This window comes from Mus musculus, chromosome 18 (genome assembly GCF_000001635.26).
Source record: "Mus musculus strain C57BL/6J chromosome 18, GRCm38.p6 C57BL/6J".
Taxonomy (NCBI): domain Eukaryota; kingdom Metazoa; phylum Chordata; class Mammalia; order Rodentia; family Muridae; genus Mus; species Mus musculus.
Genome location: NC_000084.6, coordinates 52,858,298 through 52,885,874, shown reverse-complemented (window position 1 = coordinate 52,885,874; position 27,577 = coordinate 52,858,298). Strand labels below are relative to the sequence as shown.

General features: G+C 41.4%; 1 protein-coding gene across 8 annotated transcripts in view; it reads right to left on the bottom strand.

The window, feature by feature from the left end:
- Window positions 1-27,577, bottom strand: part of Sncaip (synuclein, alpha interacting protein (synphilin)) — a 148,125-nt gene that overhangs the window by 30,061 nt on the left and 90,487 nt on the right. For 6 of the 8 annotated variants that reach the window (NM_001199151.1, NM_026408.4, XM_006526191.4 and 3 more), the window contains exons 4-6: window positions 16,468-17,336; window positions 14,394-14,573; window positions 794-907 (exon numbers count right to left, since the gene is read on the bottom strand). In NM_001199151.1, coding sequence (NP_001186080.1) covers window positions 794-907; window positions 14,394-14,573; window positions 16,468-17,336 — 1,163 coding nt within the window. The remainder of the gene's footprint in view (window positions 1-793; window positions 908-14,393; window positions 14,574-16,467; window positions 17,337-27,577) is intronic. The other 2 variants (XM_030250578.1, XM_017317971.2) reach the window with 1 other exon arrangement.

The following is a 27,577-nucleotide window of genomic DNA, read 5'->3' as shown; positions in this document are numbered from 1 at the left end:
ATCTAGGAGTGAACTCTATGTACATCAACAAATAATGGCAAGAGATTTTTAATGTAGATTTTTTTTTTTTTAGTTTATTATCAGTGTGTGTGTGTGTGTGTGTGTGTATGTGCACTTGTGAGGCCAGAAGACACTTTTCTGGAGCCAGTCCGTTCCTTCCACATATCCATGGGCTCTGGCTACTGGAGTGGGTCATCAGTGCTTTTATTCATGGAGTAGCTCATAGGTGCCCGTGCAGAGATTAGTTCTGAGAGTTTTGTCCTGGTGGGGCATCCTCGATGGATGCTTTATAAAGACTTGGTGTTTGGCTTTGTGCTCAACAAGTCACTATCATTTTTCTTTTTGATAAATGTTTAAAATATTTATTATAAAAAATAGAAAAATACCAAATTGAAAACCATTAAAAAGCCAATTGTAGTTCCATTCTTCACAAAATGGCTGGAACCACTTTGGGCTGTTTTTTTTTCCCACTAGTCTTACTTTCTGTTTCTTTTCCTACAAAATTTAAAGTTGGTACCAAATTACAGTGAAAGTTTTAAATTATATATTTTTATTAGCCTGGTGTAAGTAACACTTCCTCATGCAAAATTCTACTATATGAATATAGCTACCTTCGCTATTTATGCCTTGAGATAGCTAGGTTGTTTTGAGCATGTCTTTATTAAAATATTATAATAAATATCAATGTTCGTGAAAATCTTTGAACTTATTTATGATGTTGTGTTTTGATTTTGATGACCTAATAATAAAAAATAAGTAGTCATGTAAGAGAAGATACTTAGAAATTCCATACCTGCCCATAGCAACCTGCGTAATGAATAAGGCTTGGGAAATCCTTGGAACAACTCAATTCCGCAATGGCTTCTGTCTCACTCACCATCCAGCGAACACACTCCAGCTGACCATTCTAGATTTTAAGAAGACAAAAAGAAAGAAATTCAAGATTACTGAAGTTTAGCAAATATCACAAGGATTGTAATTTTTACCATGGGAAGATATATGAATTCTGGCTTTTGTGTCTGGCTTGTATTACCTGAAATGTAAACATAAGACCCGTTACATTCATGCTTTGTGGTTTTTAGCTCTGTATCAGTGAATTTTTGCTTGCATTCATCTATATGATTCTAATTAGTTCTATTGAAAACCATTCTGTTGAGCTTTGTGATAGAGTATCCACCTAGTGTATACAAAGCCTTGAGTTTGATCCCTAGTGTTGTAAACAATGAATGAATGAATGAAACTACTCTACCAAGGACTAACTTACATACTCTAAAATATATTTTCTAGTACAAAGTTGATTATTTGTGAATATATATGCATATATACAAATGTATATCTGTACACATATACAAAGTTGATTATTTTTGAATATACTTAATTAACCCCAATAAATTAACAATAATGCCTTATTTTGGCCCTGAGCATATAAGCTCAGATACTATGAGCATTTTGCTTTTTTCAGCTGGCTTTTTTAACTTAGCACAATATTCAGAGTTATTTAAGCTGCTACAATATATATAATATATATTATATATAATAATTATATATAGTATAACTTTTGAAATTAAAATATAATTATGTGTTTTGGGAAATGTTTTTATTTCTCTTGGATGGATCCCTAGAATTAAACTTTCATTTATCCATTTATCCTTTCTTTCTTTCTTTTCTTTCTTTCTTTCTTTTCTTTCTTTCTTTTCTTTCTTTCTTTCTTTCTTTCTTTCTTTCTTTCTTTCTTTCTTTCTTTCTTTCTTTCTTTCTTTCTTTCTTTCTTTCTGAGAAGGTTTCTTTATTTAGTTCTGGCTGTCCAGGATTGTCTCAAACTCACAGAGATCCTCCTACCTTCCCCATGCTGGGATTAAAGGAATGTACCACTAAGCCCAGCTCTAGAATTAGAATTTCTAAGATGCGGTAGATGTATATTTGACCTTATGAAAAGCTGCCAAACTGGTTTCCAAAGTAGTAAGTTACTTCATATTACCAAACACATCAGAACATTCTATTTCTTCCATATTCAGGACAACACATAGTATTGCCAGCAATCAGTACCTATCATCTAAAATCTACTTTATTTATATACTTATTTATCTTTATGTGTATTAATGTTTCGCCTGCTTGTATGTCTGTGAACATACATGCAAGCCTGGTGCTCCAGGAGGCCATAAGAGGGTATCAGATCCCCTGGAACTGGAGTTACAGTTACAGAGAGCTGTGAGCTGTCCTGTGGGTGTTGGAAAACAAACCCTTGTTCTCTGGAAGAGAAGCTAGTGCTCTTATTCTCTGAGACATCTCTCCAGCTTCAATCAATTATAGTTTATTAGACAGAGCAATTACTTTTCAAATAAAATACTATCATATTTTTCATAAAAATTAACATACTTATATTTGAAATAACAATTTCCATTAAGCAACCAGGGCAAATATTTTAATAAGTTGAACAATCAAAAGTTTAAAAGGGCCAAGTGGTATCATATAAGGGCTTTTAAATATATTTCTTAATGATTCATTTTTAATATTTTATGCTCTTTTACTATGCTTAATTCCCAAAGAATATTTTGTATGTTTTTGAAACAATTTAGTATTCAATATTAGATATAGGATCCTCAGTTATGGATAGTATTAAATGTTCATTAAGATAGTTTTACGGTATGAAAGGACATGAATATAAAAGTTGAACAAACTTTTATGTGGTATTTGATTCTCAAATTACTCAATATTATTAATATATTTGATGTATAAAATTCATTTAAATAATAAAAAATTAAGGAAAAAAGTTCAAATGGTAAAAATGTTATTATAGAAGATTAATTTTTTTTTTTTTTTTTTTTATTTTTTTTTCCATTTTTTATTAGGTATTTAGCTCTTTTACATTTCCAATGCTATACCAAAAGTCCCCCTTACCCACCCACCCCCACTCCCCTACCCACCCACTCCCCCCCCTTTGGCCCTGGCGTTCCCCTGTACCGGGGCACACAAAGTCTGCGTGTCCAATGGGCCTCTCTTTCCAGTGATGGCCGACTAGGCCATCTTTTGATACATATGCAGCTAGAGTCAAGAGCTCAGGGGTACTGGTTAGTTCATAATGTTGTTCCACCTATAGGGTTGAAGATCCCTTTAGCTCCTTGGGTACTTTCTCTAGCTCCTCCATTGGGAGCCCTGTGATCCATCCATTAGCTGACTGTGAGCATCCACTTCTGTGTTTGCTAGGCCCCGGCATAGTCTCACAAGAGACAGCTACATCTGGGTCCTTTCAGTAAAATCTTGCTAGTGTATGCAATGGTGTCAGCATTTGGAAGCTGATTATGGGGTGGATCCCTGGATATGGCAGTCTCTACATGGTCCATCCTTTCATCTCAGCTCCATACTTTGTTTCTGTAACTCCTTCCATGGGTGTTTTGTTCCCACTTCTAAGGAGGGGCATAGTGTCCACACTTCAGTCTTCATTTTTCTTGAGTTTCATGTGTTTAGGAAATTGTATCTTATATCGTGGGTATCCTAGGTTTTGGGCTAGTATCCACTTATCAGTGAGTACATATTGTGTGAGTTCCTTTGTGATTGTGTTACCTCACTCAGGATGATGCTCTCCAGGTCCATCCATTTGGCTAGGAATTTCATAAATTCATTCTTTTTAATAGCTGAGTAGTACTCCATTGTGTAGATGTACCACATTTTCTGTATCCATTCCTCTGTTGAGGGGCATCTGGGTTCTTTCCAGTTTCTGGCTATTATAAATAAGGCTGCTATGAACATAGTGGAGCATGTGTCCTTCTTACCAGTTGGGGCTTCTTCTGGATATATGCCCAGGAGAGGTATTGCTGGATCCTCCGGTAGTACTATGTCCACTTTTCTGAGGAACCGCCAGACTGATTTCCAGAGTGGTTGTACAAGCCTGCAATCCCACCAACAATGGAGGAGTGTTCCTCTTTCTCCACATCCTCGCCAGCATCTGCTGTCACCTGAATTTTTGATCTTAGCCATTCTCACTGGTGTGAGGTGGAATCTCAGGGTTGTTTTGATTTGCATTTCCCTGATGATTAAGGATGTTGAACATTTTTTCAGGTGCTTCTCTGCCATTCGGTATTCCTCAGGTGAGAATTCTTTGTTCAGTTCTGAGCCCCATTTTTTAAGGGGGTTATTTGATTTTCTGAGGTCCACCTTCTTGAGTTCTTTATATATGTTGGATATTAGTCCCCTATCTGATTTAGGATAGGTAAAGATCCTTTCCCAGTCTGTTGGTGGTCTTTTTGTCTTATAGACAGTGTCTTTTGCCTTGCAGAAACTTTGGAGTTTCATTAGGTCCCATTTGTCAATTCTCGATCTTACAGTACAAGCCATTGCTGTTCTGTTCAGGAATTTTTCCCCTGTGCCCATATCTTCAAGGCTTTTCCCCACTTTCTCCTCTATAAGTTTCAGTGTCTCTGGTTTTATGTGAAGTTCCTTGATCCACTTAGATTTGACCTTAGTACAAGGAGATAAGTATGGATCGATTCGCATTCTTCTACATGATAACAACCAGTTGTGCCAGCACCAATTGTTGAAAATGCTGTCTTTCTTCCACTGGATGGTTTTGGCTCCCTTGTCGAAGATCAAGTGACCATAGGTGTGTGGGTTCATTTCTGGGTCTTCAATTCTATTCCATTGGTCCACTTGTCTGTCTCTATACCAGTACCATGCAGTTTTTATCACAATTGCTCTGTAGTAAAGCTTTAGGTCAGGCATGGTGATTCCACCAGAGGTTCTTTTATCCTTGAGAAGAGTTTTTGCTATCCTCGGTTTTCTGTTATTCCAGATGAATTTGCAAATTGCTCCTTCTAATTCGTTGAAGAATTGAGTTGGAATTTTAATGGGGATTGCATTGAATCTGTAGATTGCTTTTGGCAAGATAGCCATTTTTACAATGTTGGTCCTGCCAATCCATGAGCATGGGAGATCTTTCCATCTTCTGAGATCTTCTTTAATTTCTTTCTTCAGGGACTTGAAGTTTTTATCATACAGATCTTTCACTTCCTTCGTTAGAGTCACGCCGAGATATTTTATATTATTTGTGGCTATTGAGAAGGGTGTTGTTTCCCTAATTTCTTTCTCAGCCTGTTTATTCTTTGTGTAGAGAAAGGCCATTGACTTGTTTGAGTTAATTTTATATCCAGCTACTTCACCGAAGCTGTTTATCAGGTTTAGGAGTTCTCTGGTGGAATTTTTAGGGTCACTTATATATACTATCATATCATCTGCAAAAAGTGATATTTTGACTTCCTCTTTTCCAATTTGTATCCCCTTGATCTCCTTTTGTTGTCGAATTGCTCTGGCTAATACTTCAAGTACTATGTTGAAAAGGTAGGGAGAAAGTGGGCAGCCTTGTCTAGTCCCTGATTTTAGTGGGATTGCTTCCAGCTTCTCTCCATTTACTTTGATGTTGGCTACTGGTTTGCTGTAGATTGCTTTTATCATGTTTAGGTATTGGCCTTGAATTCCTGATCTTTCCAGAACTTTTATCATGAATGGGTGTTGGATCTTGTCAAATGCTTTTTCTGCATCTAACGAGATGATCATGTGGTTTTTGTCTTTGAGTTTGTTTATATAATGGATTACATTGATGGATTTTCGTATATTAAACCATCCCTGCATCCCTGGAATAAAACCTACTTGGTCAGGATGGATGATTGCTTTAATGTGTTCTTGGATTCGGTTAGCGAGAATTTTATTAAGAATTTTTGCATCGATGTTCATAAGAGAAATTGGTCTGAAGTTCTCTATCTTTGTTGGATCTTTCTGTGGTTTAGGTATCAGAGTAATAGTGGCTTCATAAAATGAGTTGGGTAGAATACCTTCTACTTCTATCTTGTGAAAAAGTTTGTGCAGAACTGGAGTTAGATCTTCTTTGAAGGTCTGATAGAACTCTGCACTAAACCCGTCTGGTCCTGGGCTTTTTTTGGCTGGGAGACTATTAATAACTGCTTCTATTTCTTTAGGGGATATGGGACTGTTTAGAAGGTCAACTTGATCCTGATTCAACTTTGGTACCTGGTATCTGTCCAGAAATTTGTCCATTTCGTCCAGGTTTTCCAGTTTTGTTGAGTATAGCCTTTTGTAGAAGGATCTGATGGTGTTTTGGATTTCTTCAGGATCTGTTGTTATGTCTCCCTTTTCATTTCTGATTTTGTTAATTAGGATTTTGTCCCTGTGCCCTTTAGTGAGTCTAGCTAAGGGTTTATCTATCTTGTTGATTTTCTCAAAGAACCAACTCCTCGTTTGGTTAATTCTTTGAATAGTTCTTCTTGTTTCCACTTGGTTGATTTCACCCCTGAGTTTGATTATTTCCTGCCGTCTACTCCTCTTGGGTGAATTTGCTTCCTTTTTTTCTAGAGCTTTTAGATGTGTTGTCAAGCTGCTAGTATGTGCTCTCTCCCGTTTTTTCTTGAAGGCACTCATAGCTATGAGTTTCCCTCTTAGAAATGCTTTCATTGTGTCCCAAAGGTTTGGGTACGTTGTGGCTTCATTGTCATTAAACTCTAAAAAGTCTTTAATTTCTTTCTTTATTCCTTCCTTGACCAAGGTATCATTGAGAAGAGTGTTGTTCAGTTTCCATGTGAATGTTGGCTTTCTGTTATTTATTTTGTTATTGAAGATCAGCCTTAGTGCATGGTGATCTGATAGGATACATGGGACAATTTCAATATTTTTGAATCTGTTGAGGCCTGATTTGTGACCTATTATGTGGTCAATTTTGGAGAAGGTACCATGAGGTGCTGAGAAGAAGGTATATCCTTTTGTTTTAGGATAAAATGTTCTGTAGATATCTGTCAGATCCATTTGTTTCATCATTTCTGTTAGTTTCAGTGTGTCCCTGTTTAGTTTCTGTTTCCATGATCTGTCCATTGGTGAAAGTGGTGTGTTGAAGTCTCCCACTATTATTGTGTGAGGTGCAATGTGTGCTTTGAGCTTTACTAAAGTTTCTTTAGTGAATGTGGCTGCTCTTGTATTTGGAGCATAGATATTCAGAATTGAGAGTTCCTCTTGGAGGATTTTACCTTTGATGAGAATGAAGTGTCCCTCCTTGTCTTTTTTGATGACTTTGGGTTGGAAGTCAATCTTATCAGATATTAGGATGGCTACTCCTGCTTGTTTCTTCATACCATTTGCTTGGAAAATTGTTTTCCAGCCTTTCATTCTGAGGTAGTGTCTATCTTTTTCTCTGAGATGAGTTTCCTGTAAGCAGCAAAATGTTGGGTCTTGTTTGTGTAGCCAGTTTGTTAGTCTATGTCTTTTTATTGGCGAGTTGAGACCATTGATGTTAAGAGATATTAAGGAAAAGTAATTGTTGCTTCCTGTTATTTTAGTTGTTAAAGGTGGCATTCTGTTCTTGTGGCTGTCTTCTTTTAGGTTTGTTGAGGGATTACCTTCTTGTTTTTTCTAGGGCGTTGTTCCCGTTCTTGTATTGGTTTTTTTCTGTTATTATCCTTTGAAGGGCTGGATTCGTGGAGAGATAATGCGTGAATTTGGTTTTGTCGTGGAATACTTTGGTTTCTCCCTCTATGATAATTGAGAGTTTGGCTGGGTATAGTAGCCTGGGCTGCAGTTTGTGTTCTCTTAGTGTCTGTATAACATCTGTCCAGGCTCTTCTGGCTTTCATAGTCTCTGGTGAAAAATCTGGTGTAATTCTGATAGGCTTGCCTTTATATGTTACTTGACCTTTTTCCCTTACTGCTTTTAGTATTCTATCTTTATTTAGTGCATTTGATGTTCTGATTATTATGTGTCGGGAGGAATTTCTTTTCTGGTCCAGTCTATTTGGAGTTCTGTAGGCTTCTTGTATGTTCATATGCATCTCATTCTTTAGATTTGGGAAGTTTTCTTCAATAATTTTGTTGAAGATGTTTGCTGGACCTTTGAGTTGAAAGTCTTCATTCTCATCCACTCCTATTATCCGTACGTTTGGTCTTCTTATTGTGTCCTGGATTTCCTGGATATTTTGAGTTAGGATCTTTTTGCATTTTCCATTTTCTTTGATTGTTGTGCAAATGTTCTCTATGGAATCTTCTGCACCTGAGATTCTCTCTTCCATCTCTTGTATTCTGTTGCTGATGCTCAAATCTATGGTTCCAGATTTCTTTCCTAGGGTTTCTATCTCTAGTGTTGCCTCGCTTTGAGTTTTCTTTATTGTGTCTACTTCCCTTTTTAGGTCTAGTATGGTTTTGTTCATTTCCATCACCTGTTTGTATGTTTTTTCCTCTTTTTCTGTAAGGACTTCTACCTGTTTGATTGTGTTTTCCTGTTTTTCTTTAAGGACTTGTAACTCTTTAGCAGTGTTCTCCTGTATTTCTTTAAGTGATTTATTAAAGTCCTTCTTGATGTCCTCTACCATCATCATGAGATATGCTTTTAAATCTAGGTCTAGGTTCTCAGGTGTGTTGGGGTTCCCTGGACTGGGCGAAGTGGGTGTGCTGGGTTCTGGTGATGGTGAGTGGTCTTGGTTCCTGTTAGTAAGATTCCTCCGTTTACCTTTCGCCATCTGGTAATCTCTGGAGTTAGTAGTTATAGTTGACTCTGTTTGGAGATTGTTCTTCTGGTGATTCTGTTACCGTCTATCAGCAGACCTGGGAGACAGATTCTCTCCTCTGAGTTTCAGTGCTCAGAGCACTCTCTGCTGGCAAGCTCTCTTACAGGGAAGGTGCGCAGATATCTTGTATTTGGACCTCCTCCTGGCCGAAGAAGAAGGCCCAAAACAGGACCTTTCTCAGACACTGTGTTGCTTTGGCAGTTCCCAGGTGGTACAGACTCTCACCTAAGCAGACTAAATTCCTAAGTTCCTTGGAGTCCCGGGACCAAGATGGCAACCGCTGCTGCTGTGGCTTAGGCCGCCTCCCCAGCCGGGCGGGCACCTGTCCTCCGGTCCGGACGGTGGCCGGCTGTCCCCGGCCCACAAAGAGTGCTGCCTCAGCGCCTCTGTGCTTCTGCCTGTTCCAGAAGCTGTCAGGTTCTCTGGCGCACCCTCTCACCTGTTCAGACTAATTTCCTAAGTTCGGCGGGTCTCGGACCAAGATGGCGACCGCTGCTGCTGTGGCTTAGGCCGCCTCCCCAGCCGGGTGGGCACCTGTCCTCCGGTCCGGAAGGTGGCCGGCTGTCCCCGGCCCACACAGGGTGCTGCCTCAGCGCCTCTGTGCCTCTGCCTGTTCCAGAAGCTGTCAGGTTCTCTGGCGCACCCTCTCACCTGTTCAGACCAATTTCCCAAGTTCGGCGGGTCCCGGACCAAGATGGCGACCGCTGCTGCTGTGGCTTAGGTCGCCTCCCCAGCCGGGCGGGCACCTGTCCTCCGGTCCGGAAGGTGGCTGGCTGTCCCCGGCCCACACAGGGTGCTGCCTCAGCGCCTCTGTGCCTCCGCCTGTTCCAGAAGCTGTCAGGTTCTCTGGCGCACCCTCCCACCTGTTCAGACTAATTTCCTAAGTTCGGCGGGTCCCGGACCAAGATGGCGACCGCTGCTGCTGTGGCTTAGGCCGCCTCCCCAGCCGGGTGGGCACCTGTCCTCCGGTCCGGAAGGTGGCCGGCTGTCCCCGGCCCACACAGGGTGCTGCCTCAGCGCCTCTGTGCTTCTGCCTCCGAAGATTAATTTATTATTTGTAAGTGACAAAATGTTACTATAGAAGTCAGAAACAGCTACAATGGGATTATCCCTAGTTAGGATGAAGAAGGGCAGTGCAGGAAGGAGACAGGAAAAACCAGTTGCAGGTTTATGAGGCCTTTTGTTTTATGAAGTCACATGACTCTCATGCTTTTGGATTTTAAATTCTTTCTCATCTATAGTCCTCACTGGGATCTTATTCTCAGCACTGTGAGCTTTTCAAGACATCAACAAGGCATGGAAATAGTTAAACTGCAGTCTACACATGCTGGGACAGTCTGTACCCATCACCAAATACTGAGTGTCATAATCTGTGACCAACATCCACACAGACTAGATGAATGGGAGTCCTTGGTCTACCACTTAGCCACAGTTACTTTAGCTTCAGGGTTTGCAGCTGTGTCTCATGTAAACAGCAGCAACAGGACCTTCCTAGCATCACAGTAAAGGTGAAATGAGACACAGCACAGGCTTGGTGAACACAACATTCACTACACTCTACCCTCTCTCGGATTTACTTAGAGACTCCGTGAGACAAGTGAGGCCCTAATTGCCTGTCTAGCTTGCACACTGTGGGGTGGGAGCACAGAAAGGGTCTGTTTATGGAGTCAGGGAGGGATTACAAGTGAGCAGGAATGTTTTTTCTTTCGTTTAGGATCTTTATCTGTCAAGATGAAAAAGTAAGAGAAAGACAGGAGAGACAATTCCTTCCGTCATCATCTATTTGAATAACAGGATTCCAAGTCAAGAATTCCCAACCACACGCACACACACATACACACACACACACTCACATACTCTTATATACACTGACTTTCACATACAAACACACACACACACACACTCAAATAACATATGCACACACACACACAGACTCACACACTTACATACATATGCACACACACACAGTCACTCACACATTCACACACACATGCACACACTCTCACACACACTGACTCCCATACATACTCACACTCATCTAACATGCACACACACACTGATTCTCTCACACATTTACACACACAGTGGCTTTCTCCTTACATACATATACACTCTCCCATGCACTGACTCTCTCACACACACTCACATATACAATGACTATTTCACACACATACATTGACTCTCTCACACACTTATACATACACTGACTCTCTCACACATACTCAGACACACACACACTGACTCTCACACATGCACACACACACTTTCACACACTCACAAACATGTTACTCTGTCCTTGGAGCTACAGGGATATGCTACATGACTGTCTAGTATGAAGGTCTCATAAAAATCATAATTACACTTGGCAGTAAACATCTGTGCTGCTGGTTTATGTATTTACTGTACGAGGCTGCTCTTCATTCTTTTAGCCTGCAATCCTGCTTATGACAAAGAGTTTACCGTAAAACAGGATGCTGTGTCATGCCAGCCGTACCCACATGAGTTTCATGTTTACCATCGCCTAACTGCATTAGCACCACACTGCAGACCTATATCATGTTTATGTAAACATTCTTTGTGGTGTTTGTACAAGGACAAAATTGTGGAAAAACACATCTCAGCATGTGTCATCATCACTACATGACACGTGCCTTTATTGGTACGACCAGGTAATGTGCTTCTTACTGCCCCGGGGGCTGGTCTGTCTGGGGTGTCTGTCTGACATCCTGGCTTCTGTCTGGATTTGGGTATAATGCACATTAGCAGTCAGAGACCAGAAAAACGGAGGTAATTTGAGGTCTTTTCTGTTCTTGGCTCTTGAGCTGTGGCTAGCCCACTCTTTTCTCGAGTCATGGGTCAAATTCAGCTTTGCCTTTCAGCTCAGCACCTTGTGTCAGGTTCTTGTGACTACTCTTGCTCCAGGCTCCCGCTTCAGTAACTGTGCCCAGGCTGTCGTCCCATTACACTATTCACTTCATTCTTTCTGAATGAAGAAAGAAAGGGGAGCTATCTTGATCATACAAGAAGCAAGACAGTTTGCACAGATTACTATATACACAGAACATAGAAACGTGAGGCTAGGCTTCTAGTTCTAGTAAACAGACATGCATCCCCTCCTCTTTCTCTCTATCTGGTCAGCCTAACTATATCAAAAGTTTTTTTTTTTCCCCCTACCTTTTCATAAAACCACATTCAGCGTTGTTGGTTTTCTCTACTGTCGTTTTAGTCTCCACTTCCTCGCTTTATGTCCTATTATTTGCTTTCTTTTGCTTGCTCTGGACTAAGTTTGTCTTCTTTCTAGCTCCTAAAGTGTCTGACTAAAACTTGCCTCCTTGCCACGCCCACTTGCCACGCCTCTTCCCGCCCCGCCTACTTGCCCCGCCTTCTTCCTTGCCTCCCTGTAAGCAGAGCGATAGACGCTTCTTGTGAAGGCAGCAGAGTGCTGTATTTTCATCCCCATTCACCCCAATCATTCTCAATTTCCTTTGACGGCTGTTTTGTTTTGTTTGTTTGTTTGTTTGTTTGTTTGGTCTGCTGACTGGTTTAGGGTGGATTAATTTCATGAACTTGTGAATATTCTACTTTTTCCTTCTGTTGTTAGTTTCTAATTGTGTTTCATTATGGGTAAAGTGTGTAAGCTTGTATTTTAATCCTCTACAATTTATTGAGTTTATTACATAATCCAGTATATACTGAATCTTAGACAAGGTTTTAACAAGTGGGTGTATTCAAGTGTTGTGAGACACAGTTCTGTTTTTTTTTCTTAATTTTTAAGAGTTATTTATTTATTTATTTATTTATTTATTTATTTAATGTATATGACTACACTGTTGCTCTCTTCAGATACACCAGTAGCAGGCAGGAAATTCCATTTCAGATGGTTGTGAGCCATGGCGTGGTTGCTGGGAATTCAACCCAGGTCCTCTGCAAGAGCAGCAAGCGCTACTATCTACTGAGTCACCTCTCCAGTCTCCTCTTAGAACTGTTTAATGTGAGTGAAATATTATCAGTCGCTACATGTGTTCAAAACAAGGCCCGAAAACAGAAGACTAGTGGCATCTTAGGATGCCAAGCGTGGTAGCTGAAGTTTAAGAATAAGTCCCACCTCATGTTAGCTGCTCACAATGAGGGTTGAATTAATGGCAACTGTGTTGCTTAGGAACCTTCAGGTGCTAAAATTTTTAATCTATCAAAACAAGCAATAGGGCATATCAATTAATAAAAAAATATGCTGTCATCCAATTACATAATGAGGAAATATTCTGTCATTCACCATCAGTTAGGAAAACTAATGAGAACTACATTTCATAAACACTAAGACATTTTATAAATATGGCAGGGGCCAATATTCACTGGCATTAAAAGGATATCTGACATAGGTTCCAAGGGATAACAACATGCTAACCATATCGTTCCCTGGATTATGTCACAGGCCTAGACACTGACTTTATCATCTGACACTGTTATCACCAGTAACCTGTCTTAATTCCTGGGTGTATCATCTCCTTAGGAACAGGTACTATGTCTTGTTCAAATTCTTACCTCTAGTACCTAGTAACATAGTACCTGTTGGCTTTTGGTACACACAGAACTCAACTCTACTGAGATGAGTTTTTTTCTTCAGATTCAGTTTCTCTTTTCTCACTTTGGTTGCAGTAAACTCAGTTCTGATCTGATATGGCTTCATGCACAACCAAAGAAAAGTACATCCCCAGTCTCCTAGGTTTCTTTGGAACAAATATTTACCGTGCAAATTTGAAGTCATACTTTACCATGGAGCAAAGTTAAATAAAACATTTTTTAACATATAAAATTTTACTAAGTAAATGGATTACAGTTTAAAAAAAAAGCTTTGCATATCAGATATATTAGGGTTAGGATATTTATTTATTTATTTATTTTTACTGTAATGTGTTCTTTAGTGAATTCACAAGTGGGTTTATTTAGCCAGACAGTTCCCCTACTCAATACCTATGCAACTCTATTTATAAAAATGATGTTATTTGGCTTTTAGAAAATCTAACTACCATGTAAAGCAATCCGTATGAAGAATTACAAGATGCATTAGATTTCTTTGAACTTCACGTCTGGCTTCTTAATAAGTATGACTGAATTCTACATTTCCTTGCCAAAGATCTGAACAGTCATTTTAGTTTAATAGCTAACCTTTTCACGATGAGTCATATCTCGGATGCTCTTACTGCAGCAGTGTTATAAAGGTGCTTGTATGCATGTGTGCGTGTGTGTAATGGTCCAGGTTTTAACTCCATCCCTGTTGGCATTAATTTGTAAATGCTTGGGTCTGACAGATAGCATATTGTGCTGTCTTGGAAAGCTAAATGCAGAACCCTCAGTTTTTTTGATGCTGATGATGACATTTGAACTCAGATTTGCTCCCTTCAAAGCCCACCTTATTGAGAGAAGCATCCAAGTGCTAGCCTCCCTTATTAGCACACCTTGGTCTGATTGTCCATGCTCCTTATTCCCACATTAGGAAAAACTGACACAGTCTCCGAGAGAGCCAGGTGGGGTAAGAATCCAAAATGCAATCACTATGAATAATGAAAAAATTCTGTAGGCGGCCATCATTTTCTTTCTTTTGTGGGCTGACTTGGAGATTATCCTTGTTGGATAATAAGCTGGAGTGCCATCCAAGTCTCAGCGTGGTAGTGAATGACATGATTAACTTCTTATATATAGCACATTCATTTGCTGTTTATTTAATACATCACTCTCTCCTTTCCCCTTTCCAATAGCTTAGCTCACAAGAAATCTTAAAATCAAAAGGAGATTAAATCAAAAGACACAGCCTAGGGTAGCCCAGTCCCGGAGTGGTCACCTTGATGGCCAGGCCTGCTGGAGTCAGCTGCTCTGTGTTCCGTTCATTCAGACAGTCTTCGCCCATCAGTGACGTGAGGTGCTGCAGGCATTCTGCATGGCCCTTTGATGCAGCAATGTGTAACAGATTGTTTCCGTTCTCATCGTGAATTTTGTCCAGATTGTCTGCAGCTAGGTGTGGCTGCCCAGAGCAGGAGAGAAGCTTCAATCAGTAAGTCAGAACAAGACACCATGCAGGGTCTACACTGGGCACAGGGGACCAACAGTTCATGATCTAGTTAGAGTCCCTTGCTACTTTTATTTGCCCTGATTATAATATGCTTTAGAACAGTGGTTCTCAACCTGTGGTTTGCCACCCCCACTCCCCACCCCTGCCAAACCTTTATCTCTAAAAATAATTTGCATTACATTTTGTAAGAGTAACAAAATTCCAGTTAAGAGGTAGCTGCAAAAATAAGGAGGAACTATACTAAGGGGTCGTAGCCTTAGGAAGGTTGAGAGCCCCTGCTTTAGAACATTTATTCTCAAGGGACAGCATGAGGAGGAGCCCAGAGCTAGGACCAATGAGCTGCGAAGGTTTCCAGTTCCAGTTGATTTTGTAGGTACCCGAGGTGAAACTGATGATAAGCCACAGCTTCTCTACCTCTGTCACCACCCTGCTAAGTGCCCGAGGGGTGGTGCTAGGTTTTATTGACTGTTACAGGTTTGTTGAATGAATGAAGTACTTGTTTTGAGTGTTTGGCTTGCCAGGCTGGCTCCTTTTGCATGGTACCTTATGGCTGTGGTTACCAGTGCTTTCCCAGGTCCCTCTCCACACCAGCGACTCCCAGGGGCATCTGGGTTATCTGGAGGAACTTGGTTCTTTGGCTATATGTATACACACACACACACACACACACACACACACACACACACACACACACACACTGTCTCTTGTGACATTCTGTCCTCTGAGTATGAAGTGTTTGGTAGAATTTTTTGCTTGAACTCAGCTCAGCTGAGCAGTATTATTGGCATTTGGATCTTCTGAATGTATGGGACAAAGGAAAGAATTGAACCAAAGAGAGTAAGAGGAAACAGCCAGGAAAAACAAAGAACACATTTTTAAGAGAAAAACTTATGGCTTCATTTGGTAAAATTGTTCAATAATATTGTCCTGTTTGCAGTAGCAGGCCATGCATAGTATAGTTTATCTGTGCACACTGAGCATTATCGAGAATCACAATGTTGTGAAGCCGTGATTTTCCTGAATGAGACTTAATGGAGCTCAGGCTTGCTACTATTTGATCAGTGTCTGGAAGCTAGAAAGTGCAACAGACAGAATGCTACTTCAGCTGAGCTTTTCAATAGACATTTCTTATACCGAGTAACTCTGTGTCTGGATTCTTTGGAGACAATTCTTCATGTTCCCTAGACATGCAGCCCTGGAACACAGTAAAAATTCCCCTCGTGGGTCAGAGAACAATCAACCTCTAGGGGAAGCTGTATCTTCAAATGCTTTCCAAACCCCCTACCCCAACTCTTCTGAATAATGATCAGGGGGAAACAGAGAACTCTCTGTTCACAGATCTGGCAGGTCTGCCATCAGCTAAAAACTGACATCCTTGCAGAACCGAGGGTGAGCATGGGGAACCATTTGAAAAGCAAAGGGGAAAAGAAGGCATTCCAATCCAACTGGCGCACACTGCTGGGCCCCATGCTTTAGTTTCCTCTTAGATTAACTGTCTTTTATCCCAGCTGAGTTCAGATGATGTTAAACTGCGCTAACTAATCGTCTTCTGTGGCTATTTGTGTCCCCCCCCACCCCAACCCCCGACCTCCTGTTTTTAACCTCTAACCTTCAAGTTTAAAACACACACTCTCAACTAAAGCCACAGGTCAAGATTTAGCAAAACAAAGATTTTTTTAACCAAACAAAGGGGGTGAATATGATCAAGACACATTGTGGGAAATTCTCAAAGAACTAATAAAAAAAAAACTACAAAAAGATGTGAAAAAAACCTCACTTCATTCTGTTATAAGATGGAGTCTATAGGTTAGACAGACAGACAGACAGACAGACAGACAATACTTACCAAGAGCGATATCTGTCCTTCGTTGACAATGTTCAGTATGCTTCTTACTTTCTTCAGGTACTCAGTTCTTTCTTCCGTGCCTTGGGTGTTGGTCCAGTTCATGCCATTGATCGGCTCCTCTGTTTTGGCTCCTGCTGCTGAAGATTGCAGGTGGAAGGACCTGAGCTTGCAGTCTGGCCCAGACTTCTCAATTTTCCGACTATGGGGATCACTAAAAACCTTGTTTAAGAAGTCTTTACTGTGGTTTTCTGATTCATATGCAGGGCCACATTTACCCAGAGCTGGCGAGCTCTCGGAGTCTTCTGTAGAGAGCTTGTGCTGGTCCCGGAGGGCAGTAGGTGCTTTCCGTAAGTGAGGGCTTTTCACAGGAGAAAGAACACAAAATGGAGTCATGTTGGGTGTGGAGTTCTCAGTGCTTGCAATAGGGCAGGTTTTGGCAGAGAGGCCATTGATGGTTGTGCATAAACCCAGAATCCTTTTCTCCGAAGTCACCTTCGTGAGCGGGGCCAGCTGTTGACTGGATTTAATGTAAGGCACATCGAGAATCTCATCCATGTCGAGGTCATAGTGCTCCAGCTCGCCCAGGGCTTGGCTGGGCTCTGAGCCTTTGCCTGGCAACCCCCCGACTCCATCTTCAGGGCTGAGCTCCTCAGGCTGGGGGCCCTGGTCAGTCTCCCCCCCTTTCTGGTATTCCACCGTATTGTTCTTTTGGTCCTCATTTTCGTTGTTCTCCAGAGTCTCCGGCTGATGCTTCAGTGGAGAAACTCGCTTCACTGGGCGGAACTTACTGTATACATCAGCGATTCCAGTGGGCTTTTGTGGGTTTGTAATGAGAGTTGAGACACCACAATTCCAGCCAGAGCTAGAAACTGTTTAAAAAAATAATAGAGGAGACTATTAAATTGGAATCTGAACACAGTTTGGCCATGTAGGTAAACATGCTCGCTTAGGTTATGTTCACAGTAGGTCTCCATGCAAAGGGATAATGCCAAGAGGATGAAATTATACTTACCACTGCAAGGCAGAGAATGATAAAAAAAAGGTATGACATACTGACTCAAGATTAATTAAAGTAGCAATAGTGATAAAGGCAGAAAATTAAAATAAATAAACCCCAACAGATATTTTATAACTGGGTATTTCTGGTACTATTTACATGTTTGGCATTATCTTAAACAAACAAAAACAAACAAACAAAACAAAAAACAAAGAAAAACAACAAAAACAAAGCAGGAATGGGCTTCCACACTAAGCCAGTGTATAAGTGTTATATGCACACACATACACATGCACAAGCATGAACTTGCCTGAACATGCATCTCTAATGTTTGAGACATCCATGTGAAGAACATAGCTTATCTCCTACAAACTCAAATTCTGCCCTACTATATGACTTTCTATTAGATGGTAAGGGTAGGAGAAGAAAAGCCTAAGGTGGTCAGGTGCTGGTCTGTCCATGGGACACCGACCATGGTTGAGTCTATGAAGCCTATAATTAGTATCCCAGTGAACCATCAGGCAGGGCCATCTCATGGTGCTTACCTGGTCATGACATACCACAAAATGCATTTCCATTTGGCAAAAGAACATACTCTTAAAAAAAAACTTTTTATTGATTTTTTTTTTGTGAATTTCCCATCATGTACTTCAGTCCCACTCATCTCCCTGTCCCCTCGTATCTGTCCTATCCTCTTCAACAACTCCCCAAAGAAAATAGGAACACACAAACAAAAAATTAACAAAACAAACAAACAAAAGCATGAAAACCATTAGAAGCCGTACTGTGTCAGAGTGTTCTACAATATGGCCTTCTGTCCACACATCTTCACTTGCAAACTTTCACTGCAATGAGTCCCTGGTTTGGTTTGAGGTCTCTGGCTTCTGTGACACCGTCAGTATTGGATCCTCACCAGGACTCCTCTCAGTTATCTTGTTGTTACCCTGTGTCATGGAGATCCTGCAGCTTTGGGTCAGCAGGACTGGCCCTTCCACCGGCTCCAACAGTTCACAGATGATGTAGATTTTGGCCATTAAGTCCAGCTTCCTTGTGTTGCCCTAGTGAGGTACATGGTCCACTGTACTGGGTACTGAAGCTGGAGAGATGCAGGGCCTGCTGCCGATGGTGAGAAGTGGGGCCAGCTTTCCAGAGCACCGAAGCTAGTGATGGATGGGTGAGGTCAGTTCTGCACAGCCCCTGGATATCCATGAGGTCCCTCGCGGCTGCCCCTACAAGGGACTTCCCCTACCAGGGACTTCCCCATGGTCTCTAGTGGTAACATGAGTCACAGAGACCAACACTGCCCTCAGCCTCTGCATGGCTACGGGACCTAGACAGGACCCTTGGTGGCAGCACCATGGCCTCAGGTGGTGGGGATGGCCACTCACAAAAGGTTACTCCTTTCCACCCTAGAGTCTTCAGTTCTGTCTCTTGTCATAATGCTCAAACTGTCCCACTAGTCTTTCTTTCCCATCTGTCCACCATAGAGTTGCATATACAATATGCAGCTCCTGCTACAGGTGGGCCACTAGGCTGGCAGGCATACTGTCTACACCGTATGGAGGTGCAGCAAGCAGGCCTCTAGGTGTCCATATCCTGCCCATATAGCATGGTGGTGGTGGTGGGTCTCTAGAGAACTCCTTAGAGTAACACTGCCCTCCATTTTGGGGAAGGTAGGAAAAGATGGAGCAAGGAGAAGTCATGAAGGGCACATAGGGAAACTAGACTAGTACTCAAAATATTTTGTTGTTGGTGGTGCTTTTTTTTTTTTTTTTTGGGTACGGATAAAATAAAGACAGCACACTGACCTACATTCAACTAAGTGTCTGGTTGAGATAGACAGTGAGGCAGCCAAACACATTTGGAGATAAGGTAAAAACCACAACCTCAATACAAGCAAGCTGTATTGGTAGCACATGTCAGGGTAGACTAGAGAAGCTGCAGTGTTCTTGCTCCCAGCACGGCTGTGTCCTCTCCAAGACACTGCTCTCCTAGAAGGCAGATGACCCAGCACTCCTGGAGGCTACTTTACAGGCTCCTATTCTTCTGCGCTTGGCTTATTTCATGTTATGTCAGACAGGTAAGGCTCCCAGCTACTCTTTATCCCCCAAACAGGCGTAGTTGGGAAGGGTTTAATTCAAAGTAAACCTGCCTGTCTTTCCTGTTGGGCTCAGGCAAAGACTGAGAGACCCTGAGGCAGTAGGTGTGCTCAGGTCTGTAACTTTTACAATAGGCTCTGCTAATGACTAGCTCTTACAGCTAAAGAGCTCCTTAATAGAGTTACCTAAATGTGGTACTACTAGTCATTGCTTATGCTGAGATGTGTCCTAAAAGCATCCAGAGAAGTTATGGAATAAAGCGAAGAGACGACTGAGTGTCCTTACATAAAATCATGAGTTCTCTTAGCCTGGGTTGAGAAGGTCTGTAGTACATAGCACACCCCCGAGGCTCTTCTGGCTCTGGAAAAGAACACTAAAAGTTATGGGAGGAGGAATGGTTTCTTCCCAGTGAGCAACATATATAGCAAGGGCTACTGAGAAGGGAAGGGGGGCATCTAGACGTCCTCAGACTCCCCACTCCCTTACTCTCACCATTTTGTGGCCAGAGTTCTGAGCCATATGCAATGCTTGGCCCTGAGCACACAATTATCTGACACAAGTATGTGACCTTGAATTTCACTTTGCACAATTCATCAATCTTTTAACATGCATAAAGTGAATCCTTCTGAGGGATTTGCAGCTTAATTTCATGGGAGGGGAATAGCTCTGCTAATAAACCCACAGGAGTTAAAACTGCCAGAGAAAGCTAGATTCTTTAAAGTCATTTATGCAATGTCAATATGTAAAGGCAGTGACTAATAATTCCAATCAGTTCCCTGTAAATGAGAAAATTTTCTATCTTTAATATGTTCCTTTCTGTTTTAAAATATTAAATTATGAGCAGTTATAATTTGCCAGAAATTTCTGCCAAGCCATTTTCTCTGCCTTAGGAACACAGAGTACTTGATTCACGTAAAGCAACAGGGAAAGAAAAAACATGGAGCGTGTAAGGTATAAATAGGCATTTGCTTTTACTCACTAACTCCCCACTCCAGTCTATAAAGATTGTGGGGAAACTTATTCATAGACATTATGAGACACATGCTTATTATTTGGCATGATATCTGATAATATTTTGTCAATAACCTTGATCCTTTGGAGCTTCTAAAAACTATGAATCTCATAATGGATTAAAAATATTTAAAGCCATATGACTTAGTGGGTCAATACACCAAGTGTGCTTTACTGATATATTTATGTATTATACAAGGTCATTGGTTCAAAGGGCCAGTCTTTTATGTTGGCTTTATTTACATGTGGACTTTTTTCCCAAGTGATACAGGGAAATGGGTACCATATGTTTCTCAGCTGTTCTATCCTGACAGGAGCCATTAAGGGAAAGCTCTATGTAAATGAATTCTGTCTGTGTTTTATGAAAACACTTCTTTCCCCAGAAAGATCTAGAAACTGAAGAAGGAGTGTCAACATTTGGGCATGTTGTCTTTTCCCTCACTCAAGCCTATGGCTGTTTTGCAGGCGTAGGGTGAAGTCTGTGTCCGCTAGGCCCGACCGCCAAGGAGGAAAGAAAAACTCCTTATGGAAACGGAACTAATGGGTTTCATGAGAACGCTCAAACTTGTTGCTATGTCACATATTTGGATGAGCAGAAATGCAACAAACAAAAGACAAACAGCCATTTACTTCTCCTACGCTACACAGCATACAAAAACGATTACTAACGGCAGGCAAGATTTTTCCCTTTCAACTCTTTAAGAGTATCAACACATTCACTTTATTGATGATTTGCTCGAGTACCGTCAGAACATTCTTGTCATCCATGGGAACAAACTTCACAGCAGCAATGGCCACTTGGAGAACGTTCGAGGCTGGATTTCTCCTCTAGAAATTATGCACAGATACTTGATGCATGAACATAATTTAAATCCCTGGAAAATTTGATCTCAGTCTTTATAAGTTCTATGAGAATAGTATCAGTGTTTAATGTATCTCTCCATCCTACAAAATTCCCCACAAACTGCTTACCTAAGTAGGTTTTTAATGATGTTTTGCTCTTAAAGGTGCTCACTTTTAACACCTTAGGGCAATAAAGATGCCTGGCATGCCTTTCAATTGGTCTATTGGATGGAATCACAAATTTTCTAAAACCATCAGCGGCGAGGTGAATGTTTATGGTGGTGATTTATAGACTGAACAGTCTCCTATAATCTAGCTGGCATTTGAGATGCTGTGAGCACCAGCAAGACAATCTCAGCTACCCCATAACCATCAAAAGCCAGACAGTTTTCCCAACAAGAATTAGCAGGGATCTAGAATATGCAAGGCTCCCTGGTTGGCGTTGTATCCTAATCCAGGGCTCTGACTTGCTACACCTCTGTCTGGTTCCCCTCATCTCCTTCCTCAGCCTCTCCTCCCATCCTCTTAATCCTGACTTAGACAATCACAGGGTCATTTATCTAGCCTCCCAAGTCATTTACCCCCAAGGATAGTGTTTATCATTTGTTCTCTTGACCTCTACCCTACATCCCTCTGATACCATCTTGTGGCTCTATCCTAAATCCCTCGTAAATCTGGACCCTTCCTTTTATGTACCCTCACTGGGCTACACTGGAATCTTTTTCCACAACCACCACTAACTAATTTCTTTTCTCTCATTGGTCTCTCTTTTTTAGCCCATTTAATTCCTCCTTGGGTAAAGTCCAATTTATCAAATTAGCTGCCAAGCCTTAAGCGTCCCATACTTTCTAAAATGATATTGCCCTGGGCATGGGATGAATACCCCACTGTGGCAGACAGACCCCACGACTCAAGACAAACACACCTCACTCACAGTGTAAGAGAACTATTCAGTGTTCAGCCTTCCTCCTCCTCCTCCTCTCTCCTCCTCCTAATTTATTTCAGAAATCTTCCTTTGGTGCTTGAATTTAATTTCTTCCCAAAATATAGAATGTTCCTTAATAAACTGACTGCAGGCTTCAGGGTCAGTGGCTTTCGTAAGCAATCAATTAACAGGAGGATTTTTGGATATACACATGATGTAAAATGTCACTTAAGTTACAAGGTTTGTGGACACTGGCTTCTTTGTTCATTGCAAAATCTTCAGCATGACATGCAGTAGTTTTTTTTTTTAATTCACTTTATAATTTACCTTCTTTTCTCAGCACTCATGATTCCCACACCCCTGCCTCCCCCCTCTCTCCTCTAATGCTAAATCAGCTTTCTGGATACATGGCTATCTAGCATTGCTCTTGCCTTTGGGCCTATTCTGCCTTTCCCATAAAGCCTTTGCTGTTGTCCCTGCCCGAGACTCATGCTCATCACACCGGAGACAGCCAGGGTTGCCCCATCAAGCCACTTGTGTTTACTCTCCCAGGGAATAGCTACTCTTTGCTTCTCAGTTCCCAGGTAATTCTTGACCATAGCTGCAGGAAGACTGTAGTCCCACTTTGTCCTGAGGGTGCTTCAGGGACACCGATTCTCCGAGAAGCTCCTTTTGCTCGTAACCAGTTCACTGTCCAGCAAAGTTCCTCAAAGACAATGGGGTTTGATGACTTAATCTTTCCATGAGTGAGTGAAGAGAAGGGGGAAGGAAGGAATACATTGAGCCAAAAAAATGCAAAATTCAAGACACAAGTTTTATTATAATGAGTCCATTTCTTTTAAACTGAGGTGACAATATGAAAGATAGGTATTGAAGTGGCTCAGACAGCTAGAAGGTATGCTGTACTTTAATGCACTCTCCTAAGAAGTTCTTGCTGGGTGGTGGTGGTGGTGGTGGCACCTTTAATTCCAGCGCTCAGGAGGCAGAGGCTGCTAGATCTATGGGTTTAAGGCTACTCTGGCCTATAGAGTGAGTTCCAGGACAGCCAGGGCTACACAGAAAACCCTGTCTAGAACTTCCCCCACTCACATGAAGGTTCTTTACTTGAATTTCCTCATCGGGAAAATAACAAGGTTAGACAATATCATTGCTTAGATCTGATCCACTCTAAATATCTCTGATGATGTAGAATGTGTGCAAATAACAGGGTTCTTTATTCTGACTCACAATGAAACACTATAATTCTTTTGGATTCATGCATTTTACCAGATCCTCCTAAATTTATAATTATGAGGCCGAGACGATTGCTGACACATAATTCTCTGGCTCCTGGGCTTGATAAATTGTTTTCTTTAAGAAGATAATGGGCTGTTTGCTGTTGCCATGGTAGACCCAACTTTTAAGACTAAACATCAATGTTGGCTCTTAAAATGCCCATTTATTTTACTTCTAAATATAGGAGACCTGTGCCCATATTAGAAAATAAGCATGTGACAGTGAGAAGAGAAAGAAAGGATTATGTCAAGTGAAATGGATTCTACTTTCCATGAGAAGCAATCTGGTTAAATTTATCTTAATTTCTTTAAGTATAAATAACAAACTACATATCCATAGCAGCCTTAATGTAGGCTGCTTTAGGGATATACCCGATGTATTATCCAGGATTCAATTTCCTTTATTTTAATCTTTGCTTTTTAAATATAGGGTCTCATGTAGCCCAGGATATCCTTGCAGTTGCTATGTTGCCAAGGATAACCTTGTGCTTCTGATGCCCCTGCCTTTACATCTTGAATGCTTAAATGACAAATGTGGTGCTGGGGATCAAACCTGGGGCTTGGTACATCGTAGGCAAGCACGTTTCTAGTTCTGCCCATTTTCCTTTTGCCTTCACCTCAATGGGAGGGAAATTATGAACAACTGGGATTATTAATGCTAGTCATGAGTTTCCTTACCACTGGTCAATGGAAGTCTGTAGCAGGCCCGTGCCAAACAAGCATCAAAGGATCTCTAAGAAGTGATGACAGGTGGCTCCCATTACCTCGAGACCATAGGCAGAAGGGTATGAACCCGAGTGGGAAGTACTTGCTGGGGTGAGCTGTGCTGCCCTAAGGATTAGTCTGAAACCTGATCCAAGGGATGGCTGAGTGAACTCTGGCCTCGGAGAATTGTGTCAGGACAGTATGCTGGAAAGAGTGATGTGTGCAAAAGGAACACATGTTTCTGGAATGTTCAGTGGTGTTGCTGGCTCATCCTTTTCACTGACATCACGGACCCTTGACTGAGAGTATCCTGAGGTCGAAGGGGAAGTACATATGACCTCATCCCTATAAATATTCTACTCATGGATCTATTCACATTAGGCTGTTCACATGCTGCAAGGAAAATGTCATTGATTTAGGTTTTCATCCTTCTGTCTTTAAAAGACTCCTGATACCAAGCAGCTGTTATCGAGCATGTCAGGGTCATGTTTTATTACGCCCAGCTCTGTCCATGGCTCTGCAGTCTTGCTCAGAAAACTCAGCAGACTATCTCTGCATGTTTCTTTGTTCTGAGAAAACTCACCGAATCACTCAAGTCCCACAAGCCTGGATAGAAGAGATACATCTTGACCAAAGAGGCATATTCTATCATGAAGTCAGACTCAATATTTGGACAAGTTTAAATCTTTAGGCTTCAAAAGTACAGTTTCCACAGAATGGTAATTGGTAGGCCTGAAGAAAACACACACTCTTCAGAGTTATTCTGGCATGCAAAAAGTATGCTGTCCTTCATCGTGACATTAGTATAAAACCTTGCAAGTGGATTAAGTTTTGTGTTCACTCCAGGTGCATTTACTACGTTCCCCCCACCTTCTCCCTTTTCTTTCACTTTGTGGAACTGTACAGAGAGGCACAGTAGAAGGCCAGTGGAAAAAACCCATCAAGCTGAGACACTTAAAAAAGACAGCCTGGGAGGAAGCTGCACCTGCTTTGGACATGTGCACACATTGACCTCTTTTAACTGAAGGTGGCGATGTTTTACAGTGCTGGTCCACAGCAAGGACAAACCAGGGAGTTATGGCTACTCCTAGGTAAGAGAAGTGAGGGCAGACAGAGCAGGCAACCGGATAAGGTAGGTAGGTAGAGGAGTGTGTGTGTGTGTGTGTGTGTGTGTGTGTGTGTGTGTGTGTGTGTGTGTGTGTGTTTTCTCATTTAGAAACTAGCTATGTCAGTATGAACTTCACAGATATTATCATAACAAGTGAAAGGAGACGAAAATGTGTTTTTCTGGATTCCACAAAATGGTCTCTTCATTGGGATTTCCCTCTGCCTTGAACACTTTAAAACTGCCAATACATTTGTGTCAGACTTTCTGTATTTCTGAGCACAGGCAAGTGCATGATTTCATCAGAGATCTTTTCATAACAGGTCATGAAGATGGATGGGCAATTCCTATGCATTCTCACTGGAAAATAAATGGGAGCTCAGGGAATTTTAAGTATTATGTGGAAAATAATGTAGCATTCTGATTTCTCAATTTCAGGAAGAAAGTTGCTTGACTCTAACTTTCCATAGCACCAGAGGACCATTCCATCAAACTTAAATGACTCCCTAAATAGACAACTCACCGTCTCTCTATTTGGGTTACGTGTAGGTCATAGAACCCCAGCAACCAATGGCAAAGCATTTTTGGAATCACTTCAGAGTCCCTTTAACTAAAATCCCAACACGAGCTCTTCCTACAACTGGGAAGCCCTTTAGTATCAGACTACAATTTGGGAACAGAGTTAGGGAAATGGATTCTAATAACTTTTCTAAAGGCAGATGAGCAGACTCTCTACCCTGCTTATTATTGGGAGTGTTAAACATAAATTTAGATTTATCTTACTACTGAGAATCTATTTATCCAGCTGCCAATTCATTCATGGCCAAAGCTGTTGATCTCTTTTGAATATGATCAAGAGATGCAAGAACATGACAAAGGGTGGTCAGGCATGTGGCAGATAGTCAGTGACAGAGTGCTAAGGTATCCTTCTTTCTAGACCCATTATTAAGTTAGCATTTGCTAAATGTCTTCTGTGCACAGAATTCCTTTATCCTCCCTGCAGGGAAGAACGAAATAGATGCAACCTTCTCTAGACAATAATAATGCCAGAGTAGAGAAGAATAAAATGTAACAAAAGGCACTTGCTTCTCATGGAAATAAGCCAGGGCACCAGGACATAGAACAGCTGAGCAAACCCATCTAGGAGGTAATATTTAAAACCAATGCAGAATAGAAAAAGCCAAATATCTGAGAATGGAAAGGCAGGAAGAACAGGCAATTTGTGACAATCTGGGTTGAGGATAGCACATTTGCAGAGACCCGAAACAGCGAAGGATCTGGCAGATTCTGTATCTCTCATTGCTGAAGCGGAAAGAGACACAGTGAATGGTTGGAGATGAAAACAAGGAAGGCCATTTAGGGTCAATACACTGGGCCCTTTCATAAGGGCACTAATCCCAATCTGGAGGTCCACATCATTATAACCTAATGACCGCCCCTGAGATTCCACTATATCTAATATGTTTTTTAAAAGTTACATACCCCCTTCCCCCATAACGCATTATGTTTATGATTTTGTATAGACCTGAATGTGTATCTCTCATCCATTGAATGTAGTCCTGTTGGACACTCCTTGAAGCACAAAGGCATTCTTCGGACATAGGACCCAGGACTTATTGGTAGAATGAAGTGGGGAATAATCGAGAAAGAAAATTCCACCCTCAGCAACATAGTGAGTTGCCTGGTAAGCTAAGAGCTATTTAACGAGGTGCACACCTAGATGTGTGTGTGTGTTCCTCTCAGAAACATGTTGTAAATCAAGAATTCCTTTTAAAATTCTATAAGACATCTAATATAGATACCAAGTGGGTTGTTGGAAAGGAAGCTGGAAATTAAGAGTAGCAGGTAGAGGGGACCTAAAATCAAGGACAGGAGAGTGTGGAAGACAGAAAGGATAGAGGGTGGCACTAGATTTGTAAAGGAGAATAAGGGGCTGTCAACATGTTAGGAAGGAAACCAGGAGGGAGATAGCAGTGGCCACTAGGTTCAAATACTTCCATGAGGCTAAGTGATGAGATTTTCAAAGTGTCCATAGACTTCATGGAAGGAAGAAATGATGTTCTCTAGTGAGGCAACTCATACTGGCAATGCTCAAGGCAAGTGGAAGTAGAGAACTAGAGGCATGGTTTTCCCATAACTCGTTAGAGCAGG